Genomic DNA, 12,170 nt, shown 5'->3' on the forward strand with positions numbered 1-12,170 from the left:
TTTCTCTTCAGCTTTTCCCATTGAAAATGACCACAATGGAGAGGAAAATAAATTAAACTATTGTTGAGAGAAGTCAGCGGAGGCAAACTAGGTACCAACACCTCCTGGCCTCAGCGGAATAAAAAATGTCAGTAATATGTAATTTATGAACAGGGTAGTCCAATGTTTATCAAACATAAAATAGTTGTTGTTTCATCTAAAAAAGGATGCCTGCATGAATGGTATCAGTAGCACTATTTCTAGTATGAATGATTCTCTGATCAAAGCTGTGCTCAGAAGTGATCAAGAAACTGTGGTTGGCAGAAACTTAAGATAGGTTGGTGAATACACATTTCATAAAGAACCAAATCCAGAGATTTGATCCCCGGTTTATGGGTAATGCGCGACAACACCCGTCCGCACGTTTCACAAATCACCATCCGAAAATTAAATAAATTTGGTTTCGAAGTTCTGTCTCACCACACACCAACTGACTATCATCTTTTCAAGCACTTCGATAACTTTCTCACCGGTAGAACCTTCCCCAATCAGGACCAGGCAAAAACTGCCTTCTTCGACTTCATCGAATCTCGAGTACACCATTTTTATGCTAACGGAATTAATAAAATTGTGTTACATTGGCAAAAGTGCACTGATTAAATGGTGCTCATTTCAATTAGATTGAATATCTATTCACCAAGATATTACAGTTCAAAAAAGACTCATGAAACAGATAAAACTTGTAAAACAACCTAAGGAAACACTTACAGCTATCCAAAACAACAAGTGCGTGCACTTGTTGTACATTCAACCTTTTATTTCTTCTCAAAACCTGAACAAAAACAAAACTACAAAATTTTATCAAAAGTTATACTACAAAGCTCTCAGTATCAACAATTAAATTCACAAAACAAAATATCATGCTCAACTATTCTAAATTATTTGTGTCTTCAGTCTCCTTGGGTGCGTGAGTCTTCAGATGGGTCTGCAAACCATCTCTCCTGTTGAAAGTACTTCCACATATATTACAGTTGAAGCTCTTATTGATATCATGAATACGCATGTGCCTTATCATCTTATCCTTACGTCCAAAGCTTTTGCTACACCTGAAATGATTTATCAGCATTATAATCTGGAGATGAAAGGACCATATCATTAAGAAAAGGCATACTCTTAGGAATTGTAAATAAATAGTGACGTTGCTGAATAAGTGACTGAAAAAAAAACCATATACGGAGTGTTCCAGATTTCAGTTACCAAGTGATATTTCTAATATGAATACTCTTGTCCCTTTACTTGTTCAAAATCAATAACACTATCTATTATAATTAATATAGAATTTTTAGCAATGAATTTTATCAAGAATGCGTTTCACTACATGGTAGCTGTATCCAAAATGCATTGGTAGAATAGCTAGAATTAGTTATTCTAAAAAAAGTCACGAATAACACAAATCTGTTTTTCCGTTAACCAGCTGTCGCATCCCTACGAACGACAACCCTCAGAAGTCGAAACGTGTGCGAGCTAAGGATTAACGAGGTCTTATCTTTTAAAGTGTGATTCCTAACACGGAATAGAATGAACAATTTTGACAATCATTAGGACAGATAATTAGAAATGAAATAGATATCAGTTTAGCCGGATACTGAATGTTCAGCCAACTTTGCAGCCGGATTTTTGGCCAGCTAATATCTGGCGGATATTAGCCGGCTGCTTACAAAGGCGGCGCGCGAACGATAGAGTGGACTCGATACTATTTGGATCTACTTGATTGCAACTTACCTAGACTCGCGATTCAAAACAGAGTACTTAGAGGTGCTTGGGAGGAAGAGACAGAGTCAGCTGTATCTCTCAAAGGTTTAGGGATTGCTTTGATGAGGCAGCAAATGGAAACAATAGCCAGGTAGTGTGAATTGATCACAATTGTGCAGCAGTGTGTACAACTTTTAACTTTTTTGCTGGCCTTATTTATGAAGAAAGCAAAACCTCATGCTACCTCTCAATGCAGAGAAGTTAGTATTCATTCACTATAATTTGCCTTTAGTGCAGTATGAGTACTAATTCATTTCCTAAGCTGTAGAATTATTGTGTGATTACTGATTGTATTTCTCAAGTAATACTAACCAAATAAGGCAATCAATTACCTGATAATTTTTTTTAGTAAATGCGGTATTCGGCCGGATAGTATTTAGGCCACCGGATAGTTACCGGATATCCGTTTTCATTTCTACAAATAATCTTTGATTTCATATTCCTCAGTCAATTGAGCGAGTATGACAAGAAGCAACAGGAAGAGGAACCAAAAACCATAAAAATAACAAAAATGAACCGTGTCTATCTTTGGAATTGTGTATTTTTATTTATATTAACTCGATTCCATTGTTGAAGTTAAAATGACCAAGCAAAATTATTTATTGTGGTTTGACTTTGATTCTATGAAAGATGAAGTAAATGATGACTAGAATAAAATTTCTTTCCAGTTCATCTGCATAAAAAAAAACAAAAACTCACCTAGGACACTTGAATGGTTTCATACCAGTATGGGTCACAATGTGCCTATCGAGTTCCCTTTTTCGAATGAAAGCCTTGGTGCAGATATGGCAGCTGAAAGGTCTATTGCCTGAGTGAGTCGAATGAATCGCTTGATGCTTAATCAAGCTCTCCTCCTTCGAGAACCTCTTTGGACACTGACTGCAACAGAATCTTTCCAGTCTGTCCAGACCATTGTCGGTCCCGTCCATGTTTTCCGGCGAAGATTCCAGAACCGGTTTTTGTTCTTTAATGTCATCTTCTTGGACATCCTCCGGGAGGGGTCTATCATGTTCGATTTGAAGTTCGTTTTCTGATTCTTCCCCTCTCTGTGGAGTTGCTTCTGTTGGATAGCTGTCGTGATTAAAGGGATCCAGCGTTATCACCATATTTTCAGAACCTAGAATGAAATTTCTTGTTTTAGCTAGCAAGTGATCAATAAATTAATGGAAAATCCGAAAAAAAATCGAAATGTTTTAAATTATTTTTCGAGAAAAAGATCAAATCTTTCTAAACTAATTGGTTCTGTCAAGAGGCTGGGTTTATTTGGTCGATTGTGAATAGGTGTAAGCCACAGTAAATCATTGCGGGTTGTGGTGGAGAATCGGATAGACCCACTGACTTACGACCTAACCCAACCTAACCTAGTACATGCTGTGAAAAACTAGTTACAAGTTTCACGATGATGCGGATTGAGTAAGGCCTTTGATTGTGTGAAGCATCAGAAATTGATGAAGATATTGGGGAGTTACGGCATAAGAGGTATGCCATTAAACTTGATTTCATGCTTTTTACCAAAGAGGAAATAAATAGTCAAATTAAAACCATACGCTCGGATAGTGAGCCTAACCTAACCTATATAACACCTAACCTAACCTAACCTATATAACAAATGAGGAATCAACACAATTAGCTTGCCAGAGACTTAATACCTTCGCAATACTTGATTGGATATATTGATCCGAAAGTCCTTCTGCAGAAGATGCTCTAGGAATAGAAAAAGATCACTTTGAATAGTTTTGTGAATACTGCAAACTACTGCAAAGTTAAATTAAGAATCGTATACTGAATGACTACTGATCTGTGTGAAAAAAAAATTATAAATTGTATTGCAGTTGTATTGGAAGTGTTTTTTCAAATCCAAAGTTTTGTCAGCCATGAAATCAAAATATTTTCATTTCTCATCATATCAATATCCCATATCGCCCCATTTGCCTTAATTAGAGTTTTGAAAAAGTGCTGCATTTTTCTTGTGTCATGTGAACAGTTATCAATTCAACGCTTATAATATATAAATTGTTTGTATTTTGAGCATGCCATTTGTTGCATCTCTTTGTATTTCAAATGTTTTGTACATGCTCTTCAATCTCTTTCTGAACACTTGATTCAAGTTAATTAAGTTTTCTCAGTACTTACTTACAACTATTCCTAGATTATATAAGAATCCTTACCATAATGTTTACCATCCTCTTCTTCTTTATTGTCATTAGCGTTCGAGTAAATGGAAAGGTTCTCTCTCAGCATCTGCAACTCTTGCGACTTGTCCTCCGAATTCTCTTGCGGGAAATGCTTCTTCTCGTGCCTCTGCAACTTATCTTTCCTACCGAAGCTCAGATGGCAGTAGTTGCAGTTGAATGGTCTCTGTCCCGAATGAATAATGGCATGACGGGAAAGATCCGCCTTAGATGTGAAGGTCTTGGGGCACTTTGGGCAAACGAACGGTTTGGTTCCAGAGTGTATACGCATGTGCTTGGATAGATTGGTGTTCCTCGAGAAGGACTTGAAGCACACCGTGCACGTGAAGGGCTTCACCCCTGTGTGCACTATGGTGTGCTTCCTTAGATCAGACCGCCTGGCGAAGGTCCTATCGCATTGGGGGCAGTTATAGGGCTTGTCGTTTTTGTGGACGCTCTTCAGGTGAGCAGAGTAAAGCACTCGATCGGCAAAACTCATCAGACAGCTTTTGCAAGTGTACGGGGTGTCGCTGCTGTGGACTGACATTTCATGGCTGGCACATTCGCTGCTGTCTGTGAAAGCGTGGTCACAAAACTTGCACATGGAGACACCTCTGCCTTCCGGTTCGATATCATTTGTTTCACAGTTTTCATTATCACTCTGGGGTTCCTTCTCAGACTCATAGTCTGATTCGTAATCTAACGCGTTGGGATCGACGACCATGATGACATTTTCATCGTCGCCGGCTGAAAAAAATAGATTCAATAATAATAATAATAATAATTTTTATTATCCTGTAAGACAATCAAAAAGGTACATTGTGTAGGATTAGTCAGAAAAGAGCTTAAAAGTATAACTAAAAATAATACAATTTACTAAGAGTAATGCATTCATTGAAATTTTCATTTTATTATTCAATAATTTCCTGAAGGAAGTAATAGGTTTTCTCTAGTAGAAAAGACTTAAGTGTAATTTTGAAGCTGTGGATAGTACTAGAGTTTTTCAGTTCAAGTGGTAACAGATTAAATAATCTGAGCCCTATTACATTGGGGGAATTGTAAGTCAGTGCATTTTTACAATATGGCATATGAAAGTCTGTCTTGTTCCTGGTATCAATAGAATGCACATTTTTATTTCTTATGAAACAGTTACGGTTATCATATATAAAAACACATAATTCGAATATATACAGACATGGCAATGTTAGTATTTCAAAATTAAAAAAAATGCTTTTACAACTTGTATTCCTTGAGACTCCTGCAATACATCTTATAATATTTTTCTGGGCGACAAAATCATCTTTGCATGAAGAGGAAGCTCCCCAGAAAGTAATACCATACCGAAGACGCGATTCAACTTGAGCATGATACAGCATAATCAACTGTTTCTGGTCTAAAATATTACGAAGGTTTCTCAGAAGATAATTCATGGAGTTCAATTTTGATATAAATGTTCCACAATGAGTTTTCCAGCTGAGAAATTCATCCAAGTGTACGTGATAAGGTTGCTCTGAGGTAGATTGAATATATGCTGATTCTTGTAATATCTTTGATGCAGTGGATTATGTCAGTTTATTTATTTATTTATTTACGGCATTGCCTATTTAAAAAAAATTATTAACAAATTCGCACAATTAATCAATCAAACATTTACTGAATCAGTTTTCCTTCACAATCACATTAGACAAAAAAACATAACATCATCATAAAATACTGGCTGATTCAACAGGTCAAACAAACATAAGACATTGATATTTGAGGATTTAACGTCCTCACTAAGCTTATTATATAGCTTAACCCCACAGCACATGGGGTGATTCTTTGATACTGTCAATCTACTATAAGGTTGATGAAGTTATAGTTATTTCTGATGAAATGTTCATGGATTTGCTCATTTCTAGGAATAATTGAAATATTGTTTTATATATATATATATATATATATATATATATATATATATATATATATATATATATATATATAGTAGATATACAAACTAGGCATTGTTAATAAACTATAATGAATGAATAATGACCTGCAGTGTGCGCTTGAAGATGCACCAGCCAGAATTCTGATTAGATTTTTCTAAATAACAAAAACTTCATCAGCTTCAGCTGTTAATCCCCACTATTCAAGACCATAGGAAATCACTGACTGAATTAAACTGTGGTATAAAAGCTTGAGAACATCAAGAGAGACTGTTTTAACCGACGAAGTAAATATATATGTTTACTTAGCTTTAGTTTGACACCATCAACATGGAACTTCCAGGTGATATTATTATCAAAATCAACACATAACAATTTAGTACAATTAACTTGATGTAAAATTTCATTATTGAATCTAACCAAATAGTTTTATCAATTGTTGTATTTTTAGTAACAAAGTTGAACATTTGAGATTTTGTTGAATTTAGCAGCTGGCCATTTATAGAACACCACTCAGAAATTTGATGAGTTACTTCATTACCTTTGACAATTACTTCGGACATTGTTCCCACAGATACCAAGATGTTAGTGTTGTCCACAAAAATAACAGTAATGAAAGCTTTTGAACAAAATTTCGGAAGATCATTTATAAAAACCAAAAATAAAAGGGGTCCCAAAACAGAGCCTCGAGGTACCCCTCTTGATATACATTTTCTTTCAGAATTCATTCCATTCACAGACCAGCTGACTACAATCCAACCTAATTCAATGCAGAGCCACGGGTACCATAAAACTGCAATTTGTCTTACACATCTGTACTATAACTATCAGATAAATATAAGGATAATTTATTAAAGAAATAACAAAGGCAAAAACAAGCCAATCAATCACAATCTTTTGACAGTCTTTTTAAATGATTCCAAAAAAGAAGTTAAAAGTTTAAAATCTACATTGTAAGTGTTAGCAAGTCTTAAAATTCTACCTATAGACTCATTCTGACCATAGTTAGTATGATTTCTGTATTTCTTGTTCTCTTTGAATTCACATTTAAAGTTATAAGTTCAACAAGTTATGGGGAATTAATGCTACTATTGATTAGTTTGTGAATTACTGTCAGATCAGATTCTAATCTTCTATTCAAGTTAGGAATGTCTAATATAGTTTTATAGTTATATTCACCGATATGATATCCCAGTTTGTATGCATAGTACCATATAAACTTGTTTGGAACACTTTCAAGGAACAATAGCACATTATATGAAGGGCTCCAAATTGTGGAGTTGTATTCTATTATTGGTCTAACAATTGAGCAATATATGATTTTTAAGGAAGAAAGAAAGAGTGAAACCTAATATTTTTAGTGCTCTAGAAGTAACATTTGCAATATGGGGCTTCAACCCCATTTTGATGACATAATCCTCGTGATGATTTATATCACATTTATTATCCCTGAGAATACCTTAGTCCCAGCTGATAATACTACGTAACTTTTATAACTAAAATTAAACTTTAATTTTCAAGTTCCAATGTTTTCAAATGTTAATATTCTGAAAGGTAGATGCACCATGTTTTTCAACTGGAGTTATTCATAAAAATATGAATAATCTAGCTGACCTGGCAAACTTCGTACTGCTAGTTATAACCGCTAGTTATCAGTTGTCTGTTATAAACATAACATGACTGCAAGTTGTAAAATTGAAAATGACCTATACAAAAGCCTCAAAGAATGAGGAACGAAAGCCATAATATTTTAATTTAAATCCATTACATATTTATTTACAAATAAACATTTTCTTTGACTAACATTCCAAAATAACTAGAATTTGTTCTTACTTGATGAAATTTTATATTTGATCATGAAATTGCAAAACGAACAGGTTTTCAAACACTAATTTTTGATTTTTCAGAGACAATGCCAATTTTGATGGATGACAAATATCTGGTAACCAGGCATGTATGGTGAAGTATAATTCATGTTCATATGAAAGTATTTATTTAAAGTATTTTTTTTGTAATGCAATATTTATATGAAAGTAGCTGTTTCAGAAGGAATTTTTCTTCCAGTTTGTGTCTGAAAGTTACTTCTTTGCATTATCTACACATCTTTGTGAAAGGTTTCTTTTGAAATTAATTGCTTCCTTCCCTTCTTTGGAAGATTCCCTCATTTTTCCAATAGATACTGAATATTATGAATTAATTACCTGCTGCTTCCAACTGTCTATACAGGGGTAGATGCGAGTTGTTTGTTGCGTCAGAACCATTTTCTTTGTTAGCAACACCAGCTATCTGCCGAAGTGTCGCATCTGACATAAAACATAGTTGTCTAAATTCCAGACAGAATTCGATTTTGTAGAGACATCGATGACAGATAACGTTGGGAAGTCCGTCTCCTTGAGAAATCTGAAACAAATATGTAATTTTAAACAAGAGTTAACAAATGTTAGTAAAAATGAATAACAGTTTTTTGAGAATATGAGAATTCACCTAATGAACTAGGAAAGTTTCTTTGAGGTTTCAAGAAAATTGTTTTATAGATTTTTCATTATTCTTGTCAATTTATTGAAAACTTCCAAACACATTAAAATCTGACTATTTATAACTATGTATTTTAATCATGCATTTTAGAATTATTCATGAATTGAATATTACCTTACAGAAGAATTTTTATTAATTCACATGTGAAATCAACTTTCTCTAATAGTATTCGATGACTTGTAGTCATATTTTCAGTGAAACTGTATAATTCAAGAAGGCCCCATAGTTTCATTCATTAGAAGTTGAATTACATTTTTTTGTCATTTGATGCATTATAAATTAGAATTTGTATATGAAAATCTGTTGTGTTTCAAACAGTGATATAATTGAAGTTTCAATATTATTTATATGTTATTCAAGTAACACTTTATTGTAAGACTTTCTGGATAGTTCACAAAACCGCAACACGTGTTTCATTGTACAACAGCCTCAAGTGTTATCATTAGAAAATAAATATTTCAAAATGAAATGTAGAGGTATTTATCTCTCCCAACTACCTATATCTCCGGCTAATATCACACTGGATATTGAATTACATTTGACAGACATTCATGTCAGTCGGATGTATATGATTATTAATATGATTTACAACATTCAAATTGTTGATTATTGGACTTGAATATCAACTTGGTTGATTAGTTTATACTCAAGTTAAAACTGTATATTACACATTTGAGCACAATATACCCAGAGTATTGGGCATTTTAAATTTCAATACTTAAGTAGATACTTCAAATCTTGTTAATCAATATTTAGTACTGAATACTTGAGTAAATAAAGGCCGAGTATTTTTTGGCATTTCTGACATATGGAGTATTTCTTAAATATGTATATGAAGTACTAACTGGTATCTAATACTTGAGTACTTTTGTTCGTTACTTAAAACAGTTCTGCTATACTTAAACCTATGAAACAATTTTTTTCTTTACATGCATAATAAAAACACTCGTATCACGTCAATTTCACATATTGTTTTACTTGTAGATACATAAGAACATGAATTATTTTCAAAAATTTTCGGAAAAAAGCAATCATTATTAGCTACACTTTTTCAGTTCAATGTTAAAGAAAATTTTAATGTATGCTACATTTCTAAGACAGTAGTTTATAAACCAGTTATCGAAAATGGTAAAACTCGTTACATCTCAAGTTTTTATTCTCTTTTGTAATCTAAAGGCTTTTAGTGCAAGCCTAGCGGATTCGTAGTCACGCCGAACCTCTGAAAAATCTATTTTCTGAAAAGCTTTATAAACAATGTTTAAGATCGGTTTTTGTGATATATTTGGGAAGCCGGAAGCCGTTACTTACACGTTCAACCACAACTCGGAAGTAGAAAATTAGATGCAGATAAGAATAAGTTTTGTTGGTACATTATATTATGGAAAATTAGTTTTTCAATATTCAGTATAACTACACGTTACGATGTTGCCGAATATTTCCCAATTTCATGGCTAGTTCAATCCTGACTCCATGAAATTGGTAAAAAAAGAGACCTAGGACAATGGAAGATCAAATTGTTGCTTATGTTCGGATTTATTATTAATAAATGCACTTTCGATGGCCAACATCCTGATCGTGAGTTGAAATGAAAGAAATTTGGAAAATAAATCTGACAATGATGTTTAAAATACAGACAGGTGACGCGTATATGACATGAATGACATGACAATTTGTCGGTAAAGCGGGAAACTGTATAGATGAATGAATAACCAACATTCTGTTCTGATAATAAAATTATATGACAAAATGGAGCCTTACCACCGTGTTCCAACGGAACTGTTCAACGTATGCTCCGTTCACGAACAAATAGGTAAACAAATTTCATTTTACAAATCACGCCAAACGTCAAAAAGCTGTCTTACCTGTAGTGCCGTACAATCGATTATTTTCTTGTGAATGCTCCTGTCTTTTCCTTGAATGTGGTTAAAGATGCCCAACATGTACCCGTCCTTTTGCAAACACAACCGACATATCGTTGCATAAGTCCTCCAAGGTTCCATCGCGATCATGAGAATTTGAAAACGCCACGAACCAAATTAAATGATTACCAGTGCTTTGTTGAATGTATCAACCTGGCAACGAGTGTCACTACGTGGGGCACAGCCGACAAACGAGTACTGAGACAAACTGAGGGCGAATGCGAAGACTTGCGCCGGCCCCCTTCTCGGGTGCTCCCGGGTATCTACTGCAGCTGTCCCTATTGGCGGTAACGTTCGAATTGGTACCTGTTGTGGGATTTCGGAAAAAGGGGGCCTTATCTGCATTGAAAAGGGATTAATTTTCGGGGTTAGGTAAACATGACAAATCTAGCAAATTTCCAGTTAATGTGATTTGATGGAAGAATTGTTTGTACCTGAAGTGGGCTATATTATTTTGCCTAAATTGAAATTGAGGATGTAGATATGATAATATACCATGTGTTTCAAAAGTAGAGCATATTTTTCAAATTAGTGGATATGACAGTGATTTACAATATGAGACTCTATTGGTGGCTCTTAAGCACATCTAAATTAAATATTTCCCAGTTTTTTTTTAATGAATATTTAGTTGTATCAAATAAAATATCCCAAAATGCAAATGACATCATTATTTTTGGTTGGAGAGGTTGAATTTTGGAGTTTATTCGTAGCTTAGCCAGGACCGTACCTAGCTATCTGTGGTTCCACAGCCCTTCAAAATATTGGAGTTGGATTTCTTAAGTTATTTTCATAGTTAGGAATGCAGCTAGTTCAATCTTGTGAACACTGAATAACTTTTTATTGGTTTTGATATTTTTAGGTCTTGATAAAAAATGCAACTGTAGTGAGTGGTTTGACTAATTAAAATTTTTTAATATTTGATTATATTTATAACAACAGCTTTGATTCACTCGAAAATAATATTGCACATAGAACTAACTGTTTAAAAATCTGTTTAAAATCTGTTATATATATATATATATATATATATATATATATATATATATATATATATATATATGACTTTTTGAACAATCGATTCCTTCGAGCGGAATTCGAAAAAAATCTTTTCATTTCTTCAGAAAATGTCTTAAAAATGTTCGTGTGTAATTCATACGCGTTGAGAAATTACGCATATTCCCTTAATTTATAAAATTAGTATAAACCATAAGTCGACTGTTCAATGCCAAAACACACTCGCCTACATGATAACGAAAAGTGAACTGGACGAGATCTGTTCAAAAAATAAGGTGAATTTTAATTGTCCTGAAAAAATATTTATTCATCGATTCATATTTTTTCCCCTTCAAAGTAGTCCCTCCCAGATATAATACACTTATGCCAACTTTTTTCCAATTTTCGAAACAGTTCTGATATGCACTTTTTGATATGTCCTTGAGCTCCCTCAGCGATTCGGGTTTTATCTCCACAATCGTCTCAGCCGCCGTTCTTTCATGGGTCTCTTCAATCGTGTGAACAGGAAAAAGTCGAAGGGAGCTAAATCTGGCGAACACGATGGCTGTTTTTGGCCAAACAAATTTACAATCAATGACGAGAAAACAATGAGCAAAACCTTGATATTTGATCGAACTTGGCGTGGTTTTTTGGTCTTGGCTCTCCTGGGCTCTTCCATTGAGACAATTAGACTTTGGTTTCGATGTCATAACCATATATCCATGATTCGTCACCACTTATGACACTTTCAAGCAAATCTGGATCGTCGTTGACGTCATTCAACAATTCCTGAGCGATGCTCATGCGACGGTTATTCAAGGTTGAAGGTCACA

General features: G+C 34.1%; 1 protein-coding gene across 1 annotated transcript; it reads right to left on the reverse strand.

The window, feature by feature from the left end:
* Window positions 1–835: 835 nt before the first annotated feature.
* LOC111513918 (uncharacterized) lies at window positions 836–10,927 on the reverse strand. The gene is made up of 5 exons (XM_023170137.2): window positions 10,288–10,927; window positions 8,092–8,290; window positions 3,960–4,709; window positions 2,491–2,908; window positions 836–1,085 (listed from the first exon to the last, which is right to left on the reverse strand). Exons 1-5 carry the CDS (start codon window positions 10,432–10,434, stop codon window positions 908–910), a joined length of 1,692 nt encoding a protein of 563 aa, XP_023025905.2. The 5' UTR covers window positions 10,435–10,927; the 3' UTR covers window positions 836–907.
* Between the last annotated feature and the right edge of the window lie 1,243 nt (window positions 10,928–12,170).

This window comes from Leptinotarsa decemlineata, unplaced genomic scaffold (assembly GCF_025532065.1).
Source record: "Leptinotarsa decemlineata unplaced genomic scaffold, Ldec_3_MD MMD2_P_RNA_scaffold_5, whole genome shotgun sequence".
NCBI lineage: Eukaryota > Metazoa > Arthropoda > Insecta > Coleoptera > Chrysomelidae > Leptinotarsa > Leptinotarsa decemlineata.